The 26,576-nt window shown below is 53.7% G+C and overlaps 1 protein-coding gene across 1 annotated transcript in view; it reads left to right on the forward strand.

Annotated features, from left to right (window-relative positions):
* CDH22 (cadherin 22) overlaps positions 1-22,941 on the forward strand; it is a gene marked incomplete at both ends in the record, with an annotated part of 49,454 nt that extends 26,513 nt beyond the window's left edge. Inside the window, 5 exons of the mRNA XM_082293014.1 lie at positions 6,062-6,198; positions 13,260-13,381; positions 13,655-13,772; positions 20,745-20,996; positions 22,403-22,941. Coding sequence (XP_082149140.1) covers positions 6,062-6,198; positions 13,260-13,381; positions 13,655-13,772; positions 20,745-20,996; positions 22,403-22,941 — 1,168 coding nt within the window. The remainder of the gene's footprint in view (positions 1-6,061; positions 6,199-13,259; positions 13,382-13,654; positions 13,773-20,744; positions 20,997-22,402) is intronic.
* Between the last annotated feature and the right edge of the window lie 3,635 nt (positions 22,942-26,576).

Below are 26,576 nucleotides of genomic sequence, written 5' to 3' on the forward strand. Positions count from 1 at the left end.
TGGGGTGAAGGGGGTCTCCTGATCCTCGTGGAAACAAAGACTGAGATGGTTAGAAAGCTCAGAAATGCATTTACAGATGGAAAGCTGCCATCTACAGATGCCTGGCAGCTAGTAGAGAGTACTGTGTCACAAAGCTGGATGCTCCAAGTTGACTTTGGGGGAAATGTGAATGAAATCAGCCTTGGTGTGCCAGGAACTGTGTATATGAGTGCTGCACCACTTACACTAGTGGGTGCTGAGTGCTGAACGTGTTCTCAACATACCTCTGCTCACCTTGTCCTGTGACTCTCCGCTCCCTCTCCAGTCAGGCTACGTGTCTGATTTCTTTCTTTGCTGCCCCTGAGCACGTGGCTGTCAGCTCACACCCTTCAGGAGAGTGGTGTGTCCGCATATCTGTGTGTGTGCACATGCTTTTTCACTTGACTGTTTCTAGCAGTGCTGCAGAATATAGATTTTATTTTCTGATCTGTAATTGTAGAAAAGGGACCTTGGGGACAGAACTGTTCTTATTCTTGTTTTTTCTTGTTCTTTGTGTTGCTTCCCTGTGGAGCTTGCTGCATTGTTTGCAGACAGACCAAAAGAAAGCAGTGGAGAGAGGCTCTTTATGCTATGCAGAAGGCGGTGGAGACTTAGACCAGAGAGAAGCGGATTCAAGTACTGGGCAGGAGCAAGATAGTGAGAGCCCAAACTTTGCTTTGGGAGTCTCTCCTCCAGTGAGCTCAGTGCTGGCAAGGCAGTGCCTCGTGCTCAGACACAAGGACCCAGCCAACAGGACTCCCAGGCATCTGCTGCAGCTTGGGAATTGCCATGTGTTTTCCCTTGTCAGGCTTGATGCATTCAAATACGTGTCCTGCCTCCAGCTATCCCCGGGCAGGTAGCTCATACTGTGTCCCCCATGCTTCCCTTCGGGACTTGGTCCATCCCTTCACTCCCTCTGTGTTGGCAGTCCCTGCTGTCACAAGCAGTGGCAGTGCAGCAGGATGAGCCTTCACAGCCATTTTAACACATACCTAAGTGGAGCTGCAGGTTGATGTTGGTCATGCTGATGCAGCACCAGCTCGGGAGGAAGGTACAGCTGGATCTCTCCTGGTTCCCTGTCCTCTGGCTAGCCAGGTAATTTAATAAAATACTTTGCTGCGTAGGCAGCCGTTCACAGCTTCAAAGCAGTGCACAGACATTAATGCCAGCACCCTGCAGCACCAGGATGTGACACTAACCCATCAGCAGGAGACGGCAGTAAGTCACCTCTCGTTTCAAGTGTGCTGCTCGGAAGTGCAGTCACAAGAAGCCAGCACTTGTACTTCACCTCTGATACATGAGAGAGTACCTGGTCCTGATGGCATGACCAGCATTTGATCCTCATCGCCTTGAAGTTGGTATGAACCCTTTGAAGTTGCTGCAGTTCAGTGGATCCCTTTAATTTCCTTCTCCTCACCTGCCAGAGGTGGGAGCAGAGGCACGGCTGTGCTTCTGCAGTGGCTGCTCTCCTGGACTCGGGTCTGTGTGTTGCCTCTGCCTGTATATAGAGGAGCCACAACTTCCTTTCATGTTGAGATGCACTCTGCCCTTGAGGCAGGAAAGAACAAGGTTTGCCAGAGACAGAAGAGCAGAAATCAGCTCTGTCAGGGTTTCCAGGTCCTGCTGACACCAGACTGCCAGTAACAAGGTTTGAGAGGTATTTTTAGCCAAATGGGAAGGGAGGTGCCCTTGGCTTTTTGTTTTCAGCCCCGGGCCAGCACGAACAAGGCTGTGTGACTCTTGCTGCGCCCAAAGCAACTGCCAGAGGCACATTCCAGCCTGATGTTCCCCTGCTGTATTGGTGATCCACGTGTCCTACAGGATGCAATGACTTGGTTTGAGAACAAATCCCTTCCCACAATCTGGACTGGGTCGAAGTGGCCTGTTACAAAGACATGAGGACTGAAGGGGTATCCCTGAGGCACCTCCTCGCTGCCTCACTCCAGCTGCATATTGGCTGCAGAGCTCCTGGCAGCTGCTTGCTTGGGTGCGAGGAGGTGCCTGGAGATCACCCCACCTCTCAGAGAAGGACACCCTCCCAGTGACACCAGTGCATGAGCAGGGAGCTGTGCTGAGCTCAGCATGGGCAAGGGCTGTATGAACCCTCTGTGGGGTACAAAACCTTCTGTGGTACCAGTGTGGGAAATGCCCTCCTAAAGGTCTGGTTCTTTTTATTTTATTCCATCCTTTTTTTTTTTTTTTTTTTTTTTTTTTTTGCCTATCAAAGGCTGGAACTGTTCCTTTTCAGAAAAAAATTTAGTTTCCAGTTGGCTTTTTGGCTTTAGCTGTGTGTTTTCTGGGCATAGCGCAGTTTTTCTCAGCTGAGCCATTGTATGAAGTAATACAGTGATAGACTGTCTGTGTGTGTGAGGCTGTATTGGGAGGCTTTTGTTTTTCTCTCTGCAGTAGGAGCCTGTGCTCTGATTGTGTGCGTTCCAGGCTTTATCAGCACTGGGAAGATGTTGCTTGGGATTTAAGGTTCTTAGAGATATTCTTGTTTGGCATTCACCAAATCCAGAGACACGTGTTGGACATGGGCATTTTGTAGACTCCAACAGCACAGCAAGAACTACAACCTGCTTCAATACAAAAGGGAGAGGAGGAAAAAACAAACACAACAAAAAGCTTTTCATACAGTGTTTGAAAAGCTCGCTATTAACAAAACACATGGCATAAAATGTTCTTCTTGTTGTGTTCGAGGGAGAAGTGAAACAAACTGCTTGAGAAATGCATTCATGGGAAAGATGAGCACTGAGAAAGCTGTCGAAATTAAACAGTCACTTGTAACATCCACATCAACAGGCAGTGCCAGCAGGAAGAGAGGGAAATGGAGTACAAGGTCCGCATCCCAATCAGAGCTGGGGACTGCGGTTCCAGATACGGAGCACCAGCCAGCTGCAGGAGAGATGAGCATAGGTCCTGTCCCTGAGTACCTGGAGGACGAGGGATTAAATGCTGCCTCTTCCCAGGTGAGAAGCACCGTTTGACTTCAGTGGGATGGGTGAATATGAAGCTGGAGTAGAAGTGGAGAAACTGGTGGTGAAGGTTGTATTGCACAAAATGATGTGAGTGAGCACAGCAAAGCGCTGCTTGCTTCAGCGTGGGATGAGATGGAAGCTGTTGGAAGGTGTAGTCTGTTGTTGCAGCTCTGAGCAGGTTATGGCTGTGGCTTTGGGGGGTGGGTGGACATCCCTGTGCCACCCCCCGAGTCCCCAGCTCCCATGCCAGCCTAGTGCTCCAGAGCCTCCATGGCCTTTGGTATCTCCAGAGAGCTGCAGACCCACCTGGATTGGCCGCCTCCACAGTCACAGTGAGTGGCAGCAGGGTCAGCCCTGCTGATGTGGCCAAGGCAGTGTGCTGAGCTCTGTCTCCTTCCCTGTGGCAGGGAGAAGATGACAGTTCTCTGTAGCAGGCGTGACAAAGGCATCAGAGTTGTGGTTTGGTTTGTGCCTGGCCATGGGGTACAGGCAGCGTGTCTGTAGCAGACCATTCAGAAGGGACAGAAGACAACCTCAGCAGCAAAGCAATGAGAAGCATAAGAACAGGTTCCCAGTGGCATTACACTGAACACTCCCTGCCATCCTCCTGTCCTCTGGTTGGGCAGGCAGCCCTGTCAGATGTATCCAGGCTTGGGAGTGTCTCCCATCACTAACTGGGTTTTTCTGTGTGGATATTTTTTGCAGATGTCTCTGTTTATGCAGCAATGACAGAAGTGTGATCAAAACAGGCATGTGCTTATTTGAAAGGCAGAGAAGCTGTGGGGAGAGTGAAGTACCATCTTGAACTGAACAGTATGAAAAGTGGAGTGGAATGCAGGACGTGTTCGAGGTCGGGTCATATGGGAGAACAATGGAAGCAGTTATGTAAAATCAGTTATGCTATTGGAAAGGTATTAGGTGTTGTCATCCCAGTTTCTGTTCCTCTTTCCAGCAGAGCATCAGACTGATTTGTACAATTCAGAGTGGCCAGACCTCTCCTTTTCCTTTGCAGTGGGTGAACAGAGAGTGGATGAGAGGCTGCAGTACATGCCGAGACAGTGTCACTGTCCCTTTTGGAGTTGGCTGTGTTCCTGTAAAAGCTCTGCTGCCAGCTGGGAGTTGGAGCAGAAAATGCAGGCAGTCTCTAGTAGTTGGTTTTGAGATACATGAGCTCGTACCTGGCTTTTTGTGAGAGATGTCCATCACCTCTAGATGCAAGGGGGGAAGAGGAAGTCAGCTACATAGGTGCTAGATGGTGGCTGGGTGCAAGTGCAATTTAGATAGCGACTTTTGAATGTTTTTGTTTGGCTACAAGTAAGTGCTGTTGTATTTACTCTCTCATCTCCCCATCTGTGAAAGGGAGAGAGCTAGGGAATGTAATCTGGTACTGTATAACATGTTAAACAGTGTGGGAATGCCTTTGTGTGTGCCTCCATCAGCGATGGAGCTGTGTGGATGGACAGGGGCTCTGCCAGAGGCACTCCCATCTGCAGCTGGTGCTGTCCCAGGGCATGGGGCAGAACAGCACAGGGCCATCTATGGTCATCCTTGCATGGAGAAGGTGAGCTGATGTTCCTTAGCTGTGAGCTATGGGGATGATGGACCCACAGCTGGAAAACTGCTCTGCAGCACATGGAGCACTTGCCCTGTCCTGAACCTCCTGCTAGCCTGGAGCCTGTCCTGCTCTGCTCCTGTCCAATGTGGCCTCTCAGTCCTACCTCCCCAGCTTTCCAGTGTGCTTTGTCCCTACATTTATCTTCTTTCTGTGGTTGGACATGTGACTGAAGGCTTTAATTTATTCACAGCCCTCCTTTTGGTAATTTATCCTTTGTACTCTTTGCTGTCTTGTATTATTTAATTCTGTGAAGCACTCTGGGATTCAGTGTGTGTGAAAGATGCTGTACACAATAACATTATGCTGTATTGTTTGTGATTTGCAGGCCTTCTGGATTTCTAATTCTGATTGCAGTGATGGTTTGTGTTATTTGTGCTACGGCTGTGCTCGAGGGCCTCAGCTGGATCAGATTTTCCTTCCAGCCCTTTCCCCCAGGAGCTCACATCTCATTGTGCCCTGATTTAATGTTGGCTTGCTTCATTCCATGTGTAATGGTTGGAAATGCAGGACATGCCACATGGATTTGTGGTGTCCTGGTGAAGGCTCAGGACTAAACCTGGTGTCTGACTCCTCATGAGCTGTGGGGTTGCCCTTGGGGAGAAGTGGGAATCATGTCCTCTGGAGGTGGCCCAGCGAGTACATGGGTTCCACCCTCAGGAGGGGCTGTTTGGGGCAGCACTGGAGCAGCTGAAGGAGCACAGTGGAACTGCCTGTGATGGGTCTCTGCTGAGCAGCTGGACACAGTCTGAGCTGGAGGAGCTCATCAGCCTGTTCCTTGTGGGACTGGGAAGTTCAAAATAGGGCAAATCTTGGGGCTGCTGGCATGATGTGCTGTGTTGATGGGGGATGCTGGCTGCTGCCCACTCCTCTGCTGCCAGGATTGCTGCACCAGTTGCACAGGTTCAGTCCAGATCCTGTGCTTTGTGCCAGCTCTAGCAATTGAGGTGTCTGCACATCTGGCTTACAGCCTACTGTGTGCTGCCTTCTGGGTCTCTCACTTGGGTGGATGCAGGGGCAGGAGCAGGAGAGAGGGTAGTAGGTGAGATGGGCTCCTCGAGCAGGGGTGCCCACCTTCAGCTTGGTTCATGCTTTTCCTGAACCTACAGCACTGAAGCTTCCCAGAGTCACAAGTGAAGTTACAGCCCACGATTTCTGTATTGCACTCTCTATCCAGAGCATAAGCTTCCCATCAGAGCAGGTTGTTCCCCTCATCCAAAGTCTGTGCACAGTTCCACTTTATGCACCAAAAGCCACGCTTTAATTTTAGTGGAAGGCTCTGGGCTTGCAGCCTGGTAGAAACCAGGCCTTCCTGTACCATGCTGCAGCACAGGACAAGGAGAGCAGTGATCCAGGGCCTGTGGTGTTAGATTCCAGTACTCCTGGGGCTGGTGGTAAGGGTGGGCTTGGCACATCCAGCTGCTCATGGTTTCCCCCTTTTGCTTGGTCACAGGTACGCCATCGACCGCAGCACAGATGCTGAGAGGATCTTTGACATTGATGCCAAAACAGGTGCTATTGTGACAGGAAAGGTCCTGGACCGGGAGACAGCAGGGTGGCACAACATCACTGTCCTGGCGATGGAAGCAGGTGAGATGGAGGAATGCTGTGTGGAGCAGGGTCTGTGCAGAACTGGAGTGGGGCAGGAGGAGGAATATGGGTGCTGTTATCGCAGGGGGTGGCCAAGACACAAGTGTTAATCAACGCTGAAGTAAAAAAGAAAAATAAATGCAGCAGCACTGAGTCTGACATCTCCCTAGACAACCTAAAAATACTCTTCCTGAGTCGAGCATTAATAAGGGAGCATGGTCGAATAGTATATTTGATGAACACTAATCAAATTTGTGTTATCTCTGCACCATCTCTGCCAGTCATCCCTGCGCAGCTCACTGCCTGCACTCACACCTGCTGAGCAGCACTGGGGGCTCCCGGGGGGCTGTGCTCACATCACCTGCCTTCCCCAGATCAGTCATGGGCCCTGCGTGGATGTCCTGGCAGCTGGAGCCCTGTGGCACTGGGGGACTGTCAGCACTCACTTCTGCCAGAGCTCTCAGTGTTTGGGACTCACAGATTGTACCTGCACCTGGGTTTGTAGCTCTGGATGCCTTCTGTGTGCTTGGGGAGGTGCAGGCTTGGTACAGAAGGAATGGATGGGAGGTCCTGGCACTGCAGCAGGGGGAAGGGACTGTGGAAGCAGAATGTCCCAGGCACAATGCTGGGAAACAGAAAGGCATTGCCATATTCTTCAGAATTTTCCGTATTTTGGATGTGCAAGTCACCAGGGTAGCCTGGGCCCTGCTGTGCTCTGCCTCTGCCCTGCAAGTGGGGTACCAGGGAGCTGCTGTGGCTGCAGAGCACCTCCTTACCCCTGCTGACAGGTGCCAAGGCCTGTCTGTCTGTGGGCAGGAGTCTTTCCCGGGCTTTGCTGTGAGTGTTTCTTTGCTCATTCTTGAGTGTTGAAGCTGCTGTTCATGTTCAAGGAATCAGGTCAAGGCCTAACTTGGGTCCCAGAGGTCAGATCCTGCCACCCACTCTGGCTGGGCAAGGGTATAGGCCCCATGGCCCAGGAGAGGAGAGGTCAGTGGCCCTGGCCAGACCCCCACTGCCCTGAGCGGATATCTCTGGCTCCGTGGTGCATCCCAGTCTCGCTCTGTGCTGGATGACAGGAGTGACCCCTGCACTGTCTGGCTGTGGCACTGTTGTGAGCCCTGCCTGATCACATCACAGGGAGGGCAGCCCATAGCCGAGCTGTGGCCCGTGCTGGGGGCTCCATGGGGAGGCTCTGCAGGGAGGAGGGGATGGCGGCATTGCAGCACAACTCAGCATCCACAGGAAACGTGAGGTGACAAGAATCAGAAGGACAATATTTACACGCTATAGCTAGGATTTTAGAACAAGTCAGTAAATGCTGCAGCTCCCCTCTGGCAGGGAAGCCTGTCAGGCTGGATCGCTTCAAAAGCCAGGGAGACTCTTCAGTGCTCTGACTTCTCCCATGGTGAGCTCTGACTCATCCGTTTTAACTGCCCAGACATTCTTCCCAGTGACATTATCCTTAACGTTTTGTAATCATGAAATATTAATGACTGATATTGAATTTAAAGTACAATTTATGTCTGAATCCTCTGGCAGAAAGGGCAGTTGTAAAGGTACAGCCTTCTGAGTGATGGAGGGGTTTCAGAGCGGGGATGTGCAGCGGCTGTTGGGATGTGCCTGACGCGCAGTGGGATCAGCCATGGCAGTGGGAGCGTGGAATGCAGGGCAGCTGGGAGCCTCCACACTGGCATCAGCAAATCCAGCAGTGCAGTTCCTGGCACACAAGTGTCTGGGCCAGGGGTGCTGGCAGGGCTCTGTGATGCTCACCATGGGCATATGGGGTGCAGCTGGATGCCACAGTTGGACATCACCAACTCCACCAGAGGCAAGTGGTCATATATTCTCTTTCCTCAGTGAGATGCAAACTTGGCAGGAGAAATGGAACAAACCCAAGAAGTGGGAGTCCTGCTGCCCAGGATTGTGCCTGGTGCCTCAGCTCATTGGGACTGGTGGGAAACTGTACCCACTGTATTCCTATGGTGCCAGGGCCCGCTTGATTCCCATGGCACCAGTCACTTGGCCTGGAGCGTGTCACAACAAGATGTGGCATCCCTGTGGCCTCCTCAAGCTGCCCTCCTGGTCTGCTGGTGGGGCTGTCCTGGGCAGGATTTGACCACTGAAGGTCAGCCAGCCCCACTGGCAGCACTTGTTCCCACAGACAGCCTGTGGGGCTCGAGCAGCTCCAAACAGGAGCTGTGCCCCCACCCTGCAGAGCCCTGTCTGGCACCCGCTGCTGCTGCAGCACAGACCATGTCCAGGGTGTGTCCCACCTGCGGGTATCAGAGTGTTTTTGCCCCTGACAGCAGTAAGAAAAGCTGCAGAAGGTGCCCAGCTGTGCCCATGAGCTGTCTGGGCTTCTCACTGCTGGCATGAGGAGCAAGGGACAGCTCTGCCACCCCAGCCAGGAGCTGCCTTGGCTGGCCAGGGACTGGCAGAGTGTTTGGCCTCGCAGCGTGGCAGCCAGCAGGAAGCATGGGGGCTGTTCAGCTAATCTAGCCTGGGACCAGGCCAAGCATTCCCACAGATAAATCTTCATCTCCCTCGCAAGCTGTTTACCTTCCTTGGGCTAATATTAGTGATTCTCTTCCTGTTTTCCTCTTTGCTCATGTAAAATGATGAGGCCTTGACTGCTGTGTCCACTGCTGGTAATTGAGATGATAAATCTTCCTGCTGGAGACTGGCTTTAATCAGAGCATTGTGTTTGGATGCAGTTTAATGACTCTCATGCTGCTGAGTTTGGGCAGGACTCAGGAGAGGTGAGAGCCATTTATATGTTACTTGGCTTAACTGCTGCTTCCACTTTGCTTCCCCTCAGCTGGGAGCCACGTTTTCAGCTCCAGTCTCTGAAACAGCCACCTGTCAGACGAGTCATACCCCTGGCATGCCCCTGCTCTGTCCTTGGCACAGCACTCGGGATTGCAGGCAGGAGCTGCACCAACAGCTACAAACACACCCTGTGCCCCAGAGCTGTGGCATCAGGGCTGGAGAGCAGAGTGGCACATCCCAGTCTTCTGTTCTGCATTTTGTTCTCCCAATTTGCTGAGATAGTGAGGAATAAATTCCACTCCTGCCTCTTCTGACTTCCTTACTAATGTAAAAATTTTGAATTCAGTATTGTACCAATTTGGTCTTGACACAGAAGAGCGGGTTGGATGCTGTCCCCAGCAGTGTCCCTGAGCTGGGCTGCTCCAGGTGCTCCAGTTGCATGTGGCAGCCCACGGTCTCCTGGGCTCTCCTCAGACCCAGAGAAGCTGCTGAGCACTTTTGGGTGTGTGGGGAGGAAGGCAAATGGCATGTGCTGGATTTGGAGCTCCACAGGAGAGGTTTGGGTGTAAATATGCAAAGTGCTTTATTGTGAGATTGTGTGAGGGTCTGGAGGAGTAAGGGCTGGTTCCTGGCACAACAGAAACCACAAGTCCCCTCCTTTCCTGCCACAGCAGGAGTGACCAAGCACTGTCATCCATCCCTGGGAGCTGCTGCTGCAGAGCTACAGCATTGCTGAGCAGTTGCCAAAGGCTGCTCGGTGTCAGTCCTGTGAGCACCCAGCTGTCTGCGACTCAGGGAGAGGGCAAGTTGGTGTTTTGCATCTGAATATTTAAGAGGAGAATATCATCCTGTTCAGATTACTTACTTACATGATTAATTAAATAAGGAAATACCCTGGGATGTGGATAAAGATTCCCCTGGAGCATTTGACTCTTGGCCTGAGTGTCACCGTGCAGCAGGACTGTGACCATCTCATGCTCCAGAATCCTGGCACTGCCTGTCCCATCCCTGCCAGTCCTGTCCCAGCCCTGCCTGTTCTGCCACGTGGCACCGGGGCAGGGGTGTCTGGCTGGCATGCCCTGAGCCACACTGGTGGCTGTGTTGAGGCAGCCACAGATGCAGCAGTGTGGAAGCACTGGGCAGAGCTCCGTCCCCCACACACGGCAGCTCCAGTGGCTCTGAAATAATTCCTCCCCTGTTGGCAAAGGCAGCTGCCAGTCACCAGCCTGGAGCTCCCATACTGCACGGCTGTGCTTCCAGCATCTCCCTCTTGTTCTGTGTATTTTCCATGTCTCTTTCCTCAGTCTTTTCAGATTAATAGCCTTCCAACTCCTGAAGGAAATGCAGAAAAATGGCATGTTTAATTTTAATTTAGGAAAGAGTTTAGGTAGCAGCCTAGCTTTCTCGCTGCTGTCAATCAGGTTTTCTCAAGGCTGACATCAATTAGTTTAAAAATATTGAATGTAATTTTGCCTGACACAACATATTGCAGCCACTGCAAAATATAATTTATTTTAGAAGAAGAAATAATTAAACTAATTTGCATGTCAGTCAGCTGAGCTGGAATACCGAGGAGAGACGCTGCAATGGAAGATGGCTTTTTTCCCTTCCTGTTGCCCTCAGCCAGCACGTGCTGCCCTCACCCCAACCACGAGCCAGGTGCTGCTCACAGAGCCCTGAGAGGGCAGGTGCCTGCAGCACCCACGCCACAGCCTCATCCACCCTCTGCTTCTCCTTCTGGCTCTGGGATCTGCCTGCTGAGCCTTTGTTCCTGTGCTGGGGAATTTTGGGTGCGTGCCCACAGGTAGAGAAAGCACAGGCCAGAGTTTCTGACCTCGCAGATGTCAATCCTGTGTTAGTTGAGTGCTTTGTGCCTTTCATCGCAGATGTGCTCCAACAATCTTAATCGCACTTCTGACCATCATAATATCAGTTTTTATGGCACTGTTACAGGAAATACATTTCAGATATTTTGAAGATAACTTTTTTCAAATACATCCAACCGTTTTTCATTTTTTCCACTGGTAAATCCAGGTACTGGCTCAGAGGAAGAGGGAAGTTGATAAAGTATTGAGAAACCTTCAAATATACATTGTACAGCCAAAATAAAAAGAAGCTGATGTGTGCCTCACTGGAAAGGTAGACAAGAGTGCAGCAGTTGCCTTTCTAACCTTGATGTTCCTGGACACGTCAAATTTTGACCCCGTCACTGAGGCAGGAGTGAGCATGAGCCTCAGGCTTCAGCACTTTTTGAAGGGGCAAGAGGAGAGCTTTTGTATGACAGGGTGCATTTAGAAAGGTCACTGTCTCTGAGCTGCGCCCAGGGATGCAGGACGTGAGGCCTGGCTCGGGAGGGGGTCGGTGCGGGTCCCCAGCTCTGTGCCGAGGCGGGTGCGTGACCCCGCTCGCGTGCGTGGCTCAAAGCGCTGCCGGCAGCCGCGGCTGGAGCTGGGAGAGAGCACAGCCCCGTGCTTCTGCCCGGCTCTGAACACGCTGATCATGTCCCTCCTCAGGGGGCTGTGGGAGGTGGTCTCGAAGAGAAGCTGCTTTGCTCAGGGTCACCTGGATGTCCAGACCCGGCACGCATGATCCCAACAGGTCCTGGGGAGGGTTCGGCAGCACTGTGGTTGGCTCCTGCTCACAGCTGGCTCCCATACTGTGGGGCACTAAGGGAGGGACTCGTCCTCTGGGTTACAGTTAAGAAGGGGAAGCACTGGGGTCCTGGGTTCTTCCTCCCTGCAGGCTCTACTTTCTCTCCTCTCTTTCTGCCTTTCCTTGTCTTTCTCTTAGCAGTCCCTGCTTGCTCCAGAGCTGAGCAGCGGGGATGGTTATCCATCTTCCTGTGGGCTGAGGAGGGGGTGATGAAATGCTGTCATCCTCCTTCTAGCAGGAACTGAACCCTTTTTCTTTCCGCTCCTTTGTGGGCATCAAGCGCGCACCCCGCCGCCTCCCCGGGCTCCCTTCTCACCCCGCTGCCTCCCGCTTTCTCTCTTCCTGCAAGCAGTTGCAGTTTATTTCACTGCACCAATATGCCTTTTAAAATAACACATAGTTCCAGGCTTTTAGTCACGACTTCTGCCTCCCTCCCCCAAAAACAACTATCTAATCACCAGAGCAGCTGGTCTGGGTGAGAGGGAGTGATAACGTGAGAACCGGGTGAAGGCAGCTCTGGGGAGGGGGCTTAGATTCCTGGCTAATTATGGAGCAGCGCTAAATCTCCTCTCCCCTGGGTCCTCCCCCACCTGATCTGTTGGGGCCAGTATTAATGTTATAGACAAACAGGCAGCAGAACTCCTGCCTGAGCGTGAAGAGAAGCATTAGTTCTGTCACAGGTGCAGCCTCTGGGTAAAACAAAGGAGATGGAGTAAGAGAGAGTTCTCATTTCTGGAGATATATGAGGTGCTTCAGCAAACATCAGGCCCTCCAGAGTGATTTATAATCCTATGGCACGGGCTCCGTGTCCCTCAGCAGTGTGTGTGCAGCTCAGTGATGCTGCAGTGAGTGGAGGTGTAAATGCTGCCCTATCCCATGAGCAGAGGGAACCCCAAGGGAGGGGGGGTCCCCAGGACCACTGCCTGTGGGAAGCTGGGCTGGTGAGAGCCAGAGTCAGAGGGCTGCCCTCAATCTTACTGTGTGACCCCCTCATGCCAGCTGGCAGATGGTGCTGTGTTTAAGTTCAAGCTGCTGATGGCAATAAAAACCCTGGGCAAGAGCCTCATGCCTCAATGGGGCATATTTGATCCTGGGTCACCTGGGCACAGCAGAGGTGGAGGGACAGATCTCACCACCAACCTGTGCCCTTAGTTCATCACAGCTGTTTCATATCCCCAGCTCTGTTTCTCAGACCTCAGATGTTGCTGCCAGTCTCGAGCACCTATGGATCAGGATCCTGGTCAGGGGGTGATTTCACATCCAAGTTTTCTGTCCCATCTTGATGCTGTTTTGCTGCAGCACAGATCCTCACCAGTGGATGGCTGACCCTTATGGCTGGCACTAGCTTTGGGCTGCTCCAGTTTTCCAGGGGTAGATCAGGTGGTGTTTCAGGAGTCCTTGGCACACAGCCCAGTGGTTGGGCTTCTTTTACAGGGTGTAGTGAGGCTGAACCATGCTCTGCAGGTGCTGCTGTCCTGTAGACAGTCTGTGCCACAGGCAGGCAGTGGCGCAGTGCTGTGTGACCCTTGGAGCTGGCAGCAGCCATGATGGCCTCTGGACAGATGGGGATGAGGGGGTTTGCTCCCTGATAGCAGCAGTTGGTGCTTTGTCCTGAAGCTCTGCTTCTCTTTCTGTTTCAGATAATCACTCCCAGGTGTCCAGGGCCTCTCTCCGTATCCGTATCCTGGACGTCAATGACAATCCACCTGAGCTCGCCACCCCCTATGAAGCTGCTGTGTGTGAGGATGCCAAGCCAGGCCAGGTAGCGAGTGTCCCCCAGCCCTGGTCTTGGGCTGCAGGCAGTGCTCTGGACCAGTGCCAGCCTGCCCATCTGTCCCCTTCTGCCCAAGTCTTCCTGTGCAGCCCCTGTCACACCGGGAGTCACTGCTGGTCCCACTGAGCCTGTCTGCAGGGTCGAAGGCTCGTCCCTCTCTGTGGCCACAGCCGGCGATGCCACTGGCTGGACCCTGCACGTGGGACCCTGGGAGAGGCTTTGGAGGCAGCACTGGTGCTCACCTCTGCCTTCTCCCCACAGCTGATCCAGACAATCAGTGTTGTGGACCGGGATGAGCCTCAGAGCGGCCACCGTTTCTACTTCACGCTGGCGCCTGAGGCCACCAACAACCACCATTTCTCTTTGCTGGATATCCAGGGTAAGTCCTGCTGTACCCTTGGCCCAGCATCCCTCAGGCTGAGCAGCACCTCTGGCCCTGGAGAGGGAGATGGGTTATGGTGTCTCTGTGCCAGCTCTGGGTGCTTCGGGCATGTCGCAGAGCTTCTTGTCGACCTGAAATGGTGGGACTTCCTCAAGGAGGCTCTGCCAGCTTTATTCCTTGCTGCAAGCAGCTACAAAGCTCCTCTTATGCTGTCTGGTTAAGCCTCTGGTATTTTCAGGGCTCTCAGTCCCTTTCTTGATGGGAAATCTCCAACCTGCCTGCAGGGAAAGAGATGATGTGGATTTATAGATGAACACACTCCCATTTTGAGCATTATGATTTATCCCTCTCCAAGGTAAATCCTGGAGCATGGATCATCTTGGGGCTGCCATGTGGATGGCCAGCCCTGTGCCCCTGACAAATGGGAACAGCTCAAGAGCCCTGGGAGGCAGTGGGGCCATGCTGCAGCCAGCCCACAGCCATGGTGGGTTCTCTGGGACACAGCCTGCAGAGCCTGATTCCCTGTGAGGTGGTGCCTCTGGGGTGCAGTTCCTGTGTTTCCTGAGGCTCATCCTCTCCTTTGGGATGTACAGCCAAGCAGAGCTGGGGTTCTCTGCATCCCTGGGCTCAGTGGCTCATCCTGGGTGACTCAACGCTGCTGTGAGCGATGGGTTGCCATGCAGGTTCTGCTGGCTGAGCCTGGCTGCTGTTGGGCTTTGCAGGCTGCCAGGTCAGGCTGCACTTGTATGGATAGTAACAATCCAGAAGAGTAGTTACCAGGATGCTTCTTATTTTTGACTCGTGTTTAGGGTGAATTAAGGTGCTCATTGTAACAGTAGGTACAGCAGGGTCCCCTGCAGGTACTGGGACCTTCTCCAGCCACATGTGCATATGCTTGTCACAGGGGCCAGCAGACCACATTGAAATTCTTCTTTGGTTTTGGTTTACTTTTGAAACCATTTTCTTTCTCTGCTTTTGCAGCTTTATCCATCAAAAGCCTGGTTTAGTTTGTTCTGAGCTTATCAAAGGAGTCTTCTGCTGACGTAAGATCCTGCTTGCTCAGTTTGGTTCAGCATTATTAGGGATAGTCAAAATAGAAAAGCTTCAGATGTGATGGTAGCCAGGCTGGATATTGCTTTGTGTCCTGAGTAGTACAGCTGTCCCTGGCCTGAGTCCCTCCCCCTCTGCTCCCGGGCAGCTGTTCAGAAGACCTTTGCTTCTTATGACGTAAACAGGCTTTAATCCTCAGCAAGATTTTGCCCCACACTCAGCAATTAACTTCTCCCACTTTCTTTGAAGGACCTTACGAAAATGTGCTTGAACATGCTGAGCTACACCTGGGTGTCCATCCCTGCCCAGACCCTCATGAGGCTCCCAGCTCTGGGCCAGCATGTCTGCCATGGCCAGGTTGCCATCCCAGAGCCACCAGCACTGTTTTGCTCGTCTGGCAGGGCACGTGGCTGGGGGTGTATGGGGCTTAGCGGGGGCTGCTTGGCTCCTCGGCTCTGTGTGGGGGTCCACCAGCAGTGGCCCAAGAGCTGGCAGTGCAGTAGAAGCAGGACACGTGTGCCACCATCTCCTCTGGAGCTGCTGCTCTCTTGAGTGGGATGAGGCTCTTGTGGCACAGGGTAATTCTTTGTGCTAAACGATCCCTCGAGATTTTTGTGTGGTGTAACACTGCATAAAATGAGTAAAAGCTGGCATCACCTCCCGCCTCCTGCTCTTGGAAAACAAATGTTGTTGCTGCAGGGTTATTCCCAGAGTGTTTGGAGACCCTCCCAATTGCTGAGCAGTGCTGTCTTCCCCAGCAAGCGGAGGTGGCTGCCTGTGCAGATGGAGGCACCCCTCATTTCTAACAGGATGCCTTGGTGCCATCTCCCTCCCTTTGATTTCTGCCCCCTTCTCCAGTCCATTGAGTGCCCTGAGTACACTCACCTTTGCCCCTGCTCTCCCAGGTGTCCTTGCTGCATCCTTCCTTGTGTTCCCCCATTGCTTGCCTCTCCTGCATTCACCCCTCTTGCACTTGTCTCTACTCCCCTGTATAAATATCAGTGGTGACAAACTGCTACCACCAGCCCATCTGTTTCTTTGTACAAATTTGTAGCCAGTTTTGAAACGTGATTTATAAATATTGCTTTTGCAGCCAAGGAGTGACACTGATGGATGTCAGCACAGATGGATTCGCTAAGCTCTTGCTTAAATCCTCTCTTTTGCTTTGCACCTACCTCACTTGGCTCCTTCATGGCGCCAGAAAGCCACCTCGGGAAGTGACTTGTTCTCAACAGGGTGGGGACCAGCACCCACTCAGGAGCACTCCTGTTGCAGTTTGGCAAGGCAGGAGCACCTGGCATGGTGGGGCTGCTTGGGGGAGCCTGGGGGGCTGTGAGCTGCCAGCAGTGTCAAGGCTCCCTCCGGGGTTCCTGGGTGTGGCACACAGAGCTAAGCTGGCTCTGGTGCTCCAGGTTGGAGACACAAGAACCAAGGGTGTCCCTGCAGGTGACCACATAGCTGAGTTACAGGTGGTTTGCAAGAATTGGGCTTTTGGAAACAGCACTACTGCCTATGGGTGTCTCTCCATGCGTTTTCTCTTCTGAGGGAGCACTCACACACTTCCTGATTCCTCAGACAAGGAATAAATGTCACCTGTGGTAACAACAGCAATGATCCAGGAAGACGATGCCCATCATATGGAGTGACTAAAGGAAGATATTGAATTAAAGAAGCTGACCACATTAAGATCCAACTGGTGCCATTCCAAAGGCATTCGCCATCCTCTGCTTCCTAACTCGCCTTTTGCTGGGTCTTTCTGGCCTGAGAAAATTGATTACAGCAGGATCAAAGGCAATTAAAACCTGAAATCGTGTTCTCCAAGAAATGCTAATTGCGTTGGAAGGGATGGTAGAAAGCATTCAAGCCTGACAACCTGGAAGGAGTGCTAGGTAATGTGGAGTGACACATGGAGCTACTGACTCCAGGGCTCAAGGGCTCAGCAAGCAGATGTCTGAACTCTCTGCAGGTCTCATTAAGAGCGTGTAATGGGTGATAGAAGATCTGAAAACCCTAACAATCAAAAACACAATGTTAGGATTTGAGGATTGCCTGAGGATAGAGGAAGCCTCCTCCAGCCCCACAGGGATGCCCCTCTCAGCACAAGCAGTGCAGATGCTCATTTGACCTGGGCAGGGATGGGGTGTGCGTGTAAAAGAGCATCAAATCTCCTCGGGGCTGAGCAAACAGCGAAGGAGCAGCAGTGGTGCTGTGGCCTGGTACCCAGAGAACTCGCGAGAAGGAAGAGGCAAAAAGGAAAAACAGGACGTTTCTTCTACCAGCTGCACCAGCTGGGACTGGAGAAGGTCTGCTCCCTTCAGGCAGCTCCGGCAGCAGTGTGCCCGCAGGCCCAGCCGGATGCTGGGTGCTCCTTCCCAGAGCCGGTGTTCCGAGGCTCGGGTACAGCAGAGCAGCTGCTGGAGAAGGGGAAGACAGATGCTCACAGGGCCCTGTGAGTGTGGGAGAGGGAAGGGACATCAAAATCCCTCCTGCTCTTCTAGCGCTGTTTGAGATTGAGTTATGAGAAGGATTTATTAGTTCTGTCTTTGAGGCTGCCAAGAGCCTCTTTGGAGAGGGAGTCTGGGAGACTTAATTATTTTATTACTCCTAGTGACGTTAAGCTACCCACCAGAGTGTACTGCACTTCTAAACTTTCCTCTTAGGGCAGTATTGATGAGTGTCTGTGTGCTCAGCTCACATCAGTTCCTGCCTTGTCCGGTGACCTACCTGCTCCTCAGGTGGACAGAGGGGCCACCTCCTGCCCTGCCACACAAGGTGATGTGATGTAACACAGGATAACGTCTGCGTGATCAGAGAGAGGGTGACAGAGGAAACCTATGGAGAAAATGTCAATTCGTGCAGCAAGAAGGCAATGGTAATAGAAGGCTTGGGTTGGGGCATCAGAGGACACTCAGCACAGCCTTTGGAATGGTGTGACTGCAGCAGAAGTTGCAGCTTTGCAGGGACTGGGCAGGAAACCAAGTGTGGAGACCCAGACTCGTCTGTTCAGGAAAGCTGTGGATTAATGTCTGCTCACATTCCAGGGCTGCTCCTGAGAAGCTCTGCTCCTCAGCTCATCACCCCAGAAATGGATTTGGCAGGAAGCTGCTGCGGAGGAAGAGACACGAGGGCTGCGAGGCCAGGGCTGCCTGGGCTGTGCCAATGCAAACAAATCTGCACCAAAACACATCCCAAAGCAGCTGCCATGGGTCAGCTACATGTAAAGAAACAACGGCACCAAGAGGAACGACAATTGTTTTATAGGAGGTTGCTTTGGATGCATTTTCCAGCATACATGTTCCACAATCAGGGCAAAATTTTCCCAGATCTGTGATAAAAAGGACTACAATCATATGGCAGCAGCACTGCTTCTTTTGGAGTATCTCAGAGGGGAACACAGAAGTCTGTGAGTAACAACCCAACAGAAGAGCTCGTGGTGGTGGGGAGCAGGGGGTAATGGGCAGGTGGTAGAGCCATTTTGGTGCTAGAGGTAGGTGGTCCCTGCCAGGCTGGGCTCTGGCTGTCTAGCCTTGGTGAGCAGTTTCATTGGTGTACATGTGAAATTTCTGTGGATCTCCCTCCTGGAGGAAGAGCACCTGTCACCCTGTTCAGGAGAGAAAACATAGTTTCATGATGTTTAAAATAGTGTTTGTAGTTGTGATTTTTGTTACTCCCTTGCATCAAGTTTTGGGTCATGGGGCAAACTCTCAGCCCCTTCCTGAGACGAGGTTTCTCTGAGCAGACCTGCCTGTCATGCTGCTGTTAGATTTAAGTACCAGCTTCTTTATTTTGACTTGGTGGGTGGCAATATTTCTTTTTCAGTGGTGCCAGGCTGCCTGAGCTGTCTGGGTTGAGCTGAGGTTGGTGCCTGCTGCTCTGCCACTTGTATGTGCAGTTCCCCTTGATTTCTAGAGACTGTTTCTAAAAATACAGCATGCCTTGTCGCAGGTCGCTAACAGGAGCTGGAGCTGGCTGTAAACAGAAGGGAGTTGCCAGCCTCCTGCTGCATTTCCAGAGAGGTTTGGTGCTACCCCTGCTTTTACACAGTGCTGAAGAGCAGCTGGGAGAGTTCCCAAGCACTGTGTTCCATCAGCCCCGGGTGAGGGTTGCACTGAGCTGCAGTGGAGGTGCAGGGCTGTGTCCTCGGGGATCCTCTGAGCCAGGATCTGACCCCAATCACAGGCTGGTGACCTGACTGGTGTGACAGTGACAGCAAAGGTGACCTTCCTGGGCTGTGGCCAGAGCCTTGCTCTCTTACAGCACTTTGGTCTGTCCTTTTTGTCCTGTGGTTTTATCTCCACTTGATCCAGGTGTCTGAGGCTTACTTTTAGCTGGGCTAGCTAGGAGTTAGTCCTGGCCTCTTGCTGAGATGGTGCCATTAACATTATTTATATCTCCCTGCTATGCTGCAGCAAGGAGGGGGGAGCAGCACCAAATGAGATCTCATTACCTTTGTGCAAACGATTAGCATAACAATAGGTTTTTTTCCTAGCTCATCCTTGGTAGGCCACAGGCAGCTCTCAGATGTTGCTGCCACCACACTTCGTTCAGCCTCCTGTTCCTCCTGACACCTCTGCCCAGTTGCCACGTGCTGCTCCAGGAGTCTCAGCCACAGTGGCAGGTGTCCTGCAGGACAGGAGACTGTGCTGTGCTGTGCCCCAGTTGCCATGCAGTGCCTCTGGGATCTCCTTCCTGGCTGACCAGTGGATCTTCCCCATCCTGCACTCAGTGCATGCCTGCATCCTGGCTCTCCTCCTGTCCCCACTGTGCCCCATGTGCTCTCCTGCAGCACCCAATCCATACAGCAATGTCCGTGGTGGCAGCAGCCCAAGGGCCAGAGTTGCAGTAGATGTCTTTTCCAGTGGAAAAGCTGATTCCTAGAGAAAGGGGATGGTCTGGCAGAAATCAGGTCTGATGAGGAGGGTCCGTAGACAGCAGCACCTTGCTGTGAGTGGGCCAATCTGTGGTTTATTAGATAAAGACTGCAGACAGTCGGCAGCAGCGTGTGACACCTGGCTGCAATTGTCACCTGCTGTTCAGCCCCATCCTGCCCATGCTGCTGCTGGCTGGCAGCCTGCAGCACCCCTGAGCAGCGAGTCAATCCCAGTGTCAGTCCCTGCCCCTGCCCTCCCTCCCTGCTCCTGGTCGGCAGCAGCTGCTCCTTGGGTTCATCACTGGCACCAGGGCCCTGGAGGGTCCCATGAAGTGGCTGTGTTAATGGGATCTTAACGAGTTGTGCTGTGCCAGCTGAGCCCCTGAAGCAGCAGGGTGTAAGCAGATGGGGAGGAGGATGCCTGACTTGGCTGGGAAGCTTGGAAGGAGCTCTGCCTGCTCCTTCAGGAGTTACAGAGAATCATTGGGGTATCTGGCCCTCTGGCTGAGACAGGACCATTCACCCATGGCTCTTGGCTTTGGAAGCAGTGTCTGCTCTTGCAATCTCAGTGCCACCTGCAGACCCTGTCTTGTTCTTGTGTACATGTCAGCAATTGATTTTTATCCTGATTCTGACTCTGTGCCACTCTCAGAGGGTCTTTTGGAAGTTTTTCCCCTCTCTCTGTGCCACCTGCATTGTTTGTCAGCGTGGTTCAGACAATCATGTGCTGCTGCTCCTGTGCCAGACCCACTCCCATGAGGTGACAAAGGAGATGCCAGGCTGGCCCTGAGGTGCTGCTGGCAAAGGGGAACGTGCTGGAGTGGAGCTGGCCATGTTCAGGCACTCAGACTGCAGAGGGGCTGCCGTGCCAGGGAGCCATGAGCTGGGTCCATGAGATGGAGGAAGGGGAGGCCCTAGGCTCTCTCAGGATAGCTGCTGGAGGTGGTGCAGGAATAGCTGTTGTTCATCCAGAGCACGGAGGAGTTCATGGCAGGTCCTGCAGGCTGATGTGGGGGTGACTTTGCTGCGGTTTTGCTTGTTCCCTGCAGACAACACGGCAGCGGTGCACACACAGAGAGTGGGCTTCAATCGCCAGGAGCAGGATGTGTACCTGCTCCCCATTCTGGTGGTGGACAGTGGCCCCCCAGCCCTGAGCAGCACAGGGACTCTGACCATCCGTGTCTGTGGCTGCGACAGCAACGGGGCCATCCAGTCCTGCAACAGCACAGCCTACGTCGTGTCAGCCACGCTGAGCCCCGGCGCCCTCATCGCGCTGCTGGTCTGTGTCCTCATTCTGGTTGGTGAGTGCCTGCCTGTCCCCCAGGTCCTTCCTGTCCTGTCCCAGCTCCGCTCCATCAGCATCACATGAATGTGTGCAGGCAGGTGCTTGAGCACAGTGCTGTGGGCACAGAACAGGCTCCTCTGCCTCGGTCTCCTCCCTGGTAGCTGCAGCATGGGGGCACGAACCTCAGCCCCTGCTGGGGGGAACCAGTGGGGAAGCTCCCATGTTTGCCACAGCTCCTGCATGCTGGGCTCCACACGGCAGCCAGAGCAGAGCTCCCCGTGCCAGGCAGGTGTGATGCTGCCCAGCAGAGCCTGGAGAGCTGCTGGCTCGCTCCCTGCCTGGACAGGCAGGAGCCAAGAGCTGCTTGCCAGCTGCCATGCTGTACCGACAGCAGGCGTCTCACAGCAGATGGGGGGGGGGGTAGTGTGCTCCCAGCATGTGGGCAGGGATGGCAGGTGTGGGGCACACAGGTGTGCTCTTACCTGAAAAGGTCAGCGTTAGAGCATGTGTGAGTGTGTGGGCAGGACGCAGAGCTGGGCTGCAGTCAAAGCAGAGTGCTGCCCAGGTCAGGACCTGTACCTGGGAATGCTGCTGCCTGCCACTGACACACTGGCACAGCTTCACTGGGCACGGGGAGTGTGCGCTTGTGTGGGAAGGGGCTCTGAGCGAGGGGTGTTGCAGTGCCCTCAGGTTTAGTGCAGGACAGTTGATGGATGCAGCTGCTGAGCGCCCTCTCTGGCCCCAGGGCTGGCTCCTGGCTGGCTCTAAGGGCTGTCCAGACACCTGCAGGAGCCAGTGCATTGTTTGGTGAGGTCTCCTCTCCTTGGCACAGCTCCACTCCCTGGCTACCGCTGCATCTCTGTTCAGAAAACCCTTTCCCACAGGGTGCACTTTACACTGGTTTCATTTTCCAACGCAGTGCAAACAAATTTCTGCCTAATTGCCCAAACGAATAAAGTGCACATCGATGCTTTAAAGGTGATGGGCTGAATGGATGATGATCCAGGACACAGCTGCAGCTCGCTGCTCAGGCTCTGTGCCATCTGCTCCACATTCACCCACCCAACATTTGGCTGCTACTGTGAGTCATGCACCCCCTTTTCCTACTCATCTTCTGCAGAACCCATCCGTTTGTCTGCCCAGCTGTGTGTTTATCCATCGCTTCCTGGTGGTCACGCTTCTGGCAAAGGAAGCTCCCAGTCTGCCCTGGGGCCCGGGCAAACCTCCCTCCAAGCCAGTACATGGCACGGCTGCCGCTTGATGAGCCTGGCTGATGGGAACCGTCTGGCATCCCGGCAGGGCTCCCAGTGCCGGGAGGTGCTGTGCCTCCACACCTGCCACCAAGCAGGGCTTGTCCTCACCCTGCAGGAGCACAGCTTCCCTGAGACTCTGCACCCATCTGACTGTCTCTTCCTTTCCCAGTGCTGGTCCTTCTGATCCTCACGCTGAAGCGACACCACAAAAGCCACCTGACCTCTGAGGATGACGAGGACATGAGGGACAATGTCATCAAATACAACGATGAAGGGGGTGGTGAGCAGGACACAGAGGCCTATGACATGTCAGCCCTGCGCAGCCTCTACGACTTCAGTGAGATCAAAGCTGGTGATGGAGGTGGGGGGCCAGGAGAGGGTGGCCTGGGCAGAAACCCAGCCTCCGAGCTCCATGCCCTCCCGCAGTGGGTGCAGAGCCCAGACCTGGACTTCTCTGTGTTCAGAGACTATATCTGCAGGAAGGTGGAGCAGGCAGATGAGGACCTCTCTGTGCCGCCCTATGACTCATTCCAGACCTATGCCTTCGAGGGCTCGGACTCCCCAGTGCCCTCCCTGAGCTCCATCAACACCTGGTCCAGCGGCTCAGAGCAGGACTTCTCCTACCTGGGGGGCTGGGGACCACGTTTCCGGCAGCTGGCAGCGCTGTACGCGGGGCGCAGGGGCGAGGAGGACAGCGAGGAGTCCTAGCTGCCCCTCCAACCCCGCGGGCTCCGGGCGCCTCCTGGACTGGGGCTCCACGCCGGGAGCTGCCGCTCGGGAATCGTGTGCCCCTGGGCCAGACTGGCTGCCGGCAAGAGGCAGCGCCGTGGGCACCGGGCGACTGCTCCTCTGCAGCTGCCTCTGGCTCGGGTGGGCTCTACACCCACAGGGGGAGGCTGAGGAGCCCAGAGGAGCCACTGGGGTGTCCTCAGCTCCTCAAAGCCAGTCTCCATTAAAGCACTACGCATTAACTTAAGAAGGAGAAAATCTAATTCAAGAGGGTTTGGAGAGGGTTTCTCCCCCACAAATTATCATTTAAATAGATCTGTTCGGTGATCCCCATCCAGGAGAGGAAAAGCAAACCGGGAGCCTTTTGTTGTCTAAATTGTTTTTGTCACTTGAGTCAGAGCATTTAAAGAGCTTTGATTTCTTTAAGAGCTTTCCTTGCAGAGGGAAACAAGCTTTTAACTTCTGTTCAGATTTTCCCCTCCTAAGTTTACTTGCTTTTTGAAGTCTTCCTTCTCGCTGCTCCCCGTGGGCCTCTCGGCTGCCGGCATGGTGTTGGGGGGAGGATGCCACGCTGGGATCACATCCTGCACAGAATGCCCGCTCACCTCAAATCAGGCTTCCCTCCAGTGCAGCAATTGCTTCACCCCTGTCTTGCGATCACAGACGTGCTGGTGATATGAAGGGGATCCCCAACGCTCCCTGCAGAGCAGACATTGTCTGTGGAGTCCTGGTGTGCCCCACAGCCCCAGTGACAGACAGGGATGGTCCCACCTGTCACCGAGGCACGATGCTGTGGCCTGAGCCACAGAGCAGCTGGGGCGCGCTGTTGGAGGGGCCCAGAGCAGCACCCCCAGGTGGGCTCTGCCAGCTTCTCACACAGGACCTGGGGTTTGCAGGGCTCCCAGCCAGGCACTGGCTGTCACCAAATGGTGTAAGGACATCAGTGCTCCCTGGTCCACAGTGGATGGGGGAGAGCTGCATCCCATGGAGGACCTTGCTGCAGGGTGCAGGAGAACCCCAGCCCCTGGCTGGGAGGAATAATTCCTGCTTGCACCCAGCTGGCAGCAAAGCATCAGCATTAGCAACAGAACAGCCATTCCCAGGAGACATGTGTGAGGCCAGAACCTGCTGGCACTGCTCTGGGGCTGAGCTGGCTGCAGGCTGGGCAGCAGGTCTGTGGCACCTCGGGGTACCCACGGTGTCCCCACCCTGGCACAGTATCCTGCAGCAAACCAGCATGAGCTCCCTGTGGGACTGCTTTTACATGTAATCCCTGGGTTTGGGAGGCAGGTCAGGAAGGTGCAGTGGGATGTGCCATTGCTCCTCAGGCTGCAGATGATGCTGGAGGAAAGCACTGGGTGCCCAGTACCTTCCCAGCCCGCCAACTACCACAGAGAAAACTGAACAGCCTGTAGCGTGATGTCCTCACACAGCATCTCAGGCCGTCCTGGCTGGTGCAGCTCCTTATCTGTTCATGTTGGGAAAAAATCAATTATATCATCGATAGGTAACCGATACAGTCTCCCAAGGCCTGACACATCCTGGGCTTGTCATTGGGTTTGTCCTTTTAGTTTAACCACAGGCACTGTTTTCTCTCCTCAGAGACGGTTTAACTGTAAATGTACATGCGTGTCCATTTTTTTCCTGTGTGTTGCTTCCCGGCTGCTGGCGTTGGTCCTTTGGCTGCAGCACGAGACCCAGCAGCAGAGAGTGACAGGACCTGTCTTTGCCACAGTGCCTGCCCTCGGCTGCTCCTGCCCACTGCCACCACGGCCCCTGTGCAGAGCCCCAGCGTGGCTCATACTGGCACCAGGAGCTCCTCGCTCCTCAGGGCCTCTCTGGTCCTGCTGAGGAGGCGATGAGTGCTGTGGCTGGCACCTGTGCCCAGCGTGCTGCTGGTTCACTGTGATGATGCTGGGGACACAGCAGGGCCCTCGAGTGCCAGCTCTGGCCACGCCGTCTCAAGCAGGTGACACCCCGTACCTCCAAGCAGGAGAACGGAGAAGGCCCTCTCTTTCCTCAGGAACGTGTTCGTGTTTTCCCTCTGGGCTGCAGAGCCGTGCCCGGGCCCCTCCGGCACTGGTCCTTCCTCCAGCCAAGTGTTGTGCAATAGCAGGGCTCTGTCCTAGGAGATGGGGTCTGACAGGGTACGTGTTTAGCAACCCTCCCAGCGGGTTCTCCCCCATCCCTGCCCGGCCCGTGCTCCCCGGCGCACATGCACGCACGCTTGCGTTTTAGTTCCTATCCCACGTGTAAATACGGGAGGAGCGCGGTGCCGAGCGGTCCGGCCGCGCCGCGCTGCCCGCACCCCCTGCCCGCCCCCGCGGGAGGAGCCGGCAGCTGCCACCGTGTCTGATGGAGTCACTTCGGTTCTGTTTCTCTACCCAAATGAAATTAGAAGGTTGATTTCCTCACCCTTGTTATTTTTTTCAAGGTCTTTCTGGGACCTGGAAATAAATTATTTCCTTGTCGTCTAGCCTGAGTCTTATGTGCCTTTTTTGTCCTTTTTCCTTTCCTTACGTTGCCCCGTCATTGTGGTCCCGTTGGTGCCTTCCCCGAGGGGCTGGGTGGCTGCCTGAAGCAGGAGGAGTCGTGGCACAGCCAACCCCCGCCCGCAGCATGCTCCCACTGGCAGGATCTCTGGCTTCTTCCCATTTTTCATTGAAATGCTCATCAGAAAAAGCTTCTTCAAGACAAGGGTCATTTTTTCTCTCTGAATTTGAAGGAAACTATGAAAAAAAAAATGCCCTTGGTTTTCTCTATCCTTTCAGGAGAAAGTTGGGTTGTGCTTTGAGCAGCCCAAACTATTCCAGGATTTTATAATTCTTCTTTGCTTCAGTGTAGCTGGGCGTTGTCAACAGCTTTGGTAGCTGACCCATTCTCATTTTGGTGATGCTGTGTGTTACAGCAGCGTTCAGCCACTGGCAGCAGCTGAAAAGCCTTCCTTCAAACTCAGTTTTAATACTGATATGATGTAAATAAATGACATTCTGGCCTGATCACAGCTAAATCAGTTGCTGGTGGTTTCCTTGATGGCCTGGGAAGCCTCACTGAGGTGGCTGCAAATGCTCCAGCACCCATCAGTGTGACAATGGCACACCATGGAGGGATGGAGCAGGCACGGAGAGAGGGGACATGGCTGAACTCAGTGGTGGCCTGAGTGTAGGTCAGCAGATAGAACAGGCAGACTTTAAACTGCTCCATAAAGCAACAGTCATTTAAACAGCATCTTGCAGTCCTGGCTCCAAAACAGGATTATTGTTCCCCCAGGTATTCGAGTGTTTCCTTATCCTTCACCATCCCCCTGCCTCCACTCCGTCCTGCTCCCTTGACTATTCACTAAATGTTATGGAAGAAGCATCTGGTGACCTTTGATGATAGCAGTTAGTGGGATGCTGTGACAGAAGGGGGAAGTCTTGAGGCCGGAGGGTTTTCCAGAGGCACAAGGTGTGCTGCCAGACCTCAATGTGCGTGTGGTTTTCCTTCTCACACTTACAATGAATGCCTCTACAGCTGCCAGCCTTGAGGAAGCTTTTCTGCTAGCATCACCATTAATTGCCCCCTCACAGCAAGTCTGTCAGCACTGTGCTCACAGCCGCCTGCTCTGGCAGATC

The sequence above is a fragment of the Coloeus monedula genome (genome assembly GCF_965178545.1).
Source record: "Coloeus monedula genome assembly, chromosome: 17".
NCBI classification, from domain to species: domain Eukaryota; kingdom Metazoa; phylum Chordata; class Aves; order Passeriformes; family Corvidae; genus Coloeus; species Coloeus monedula.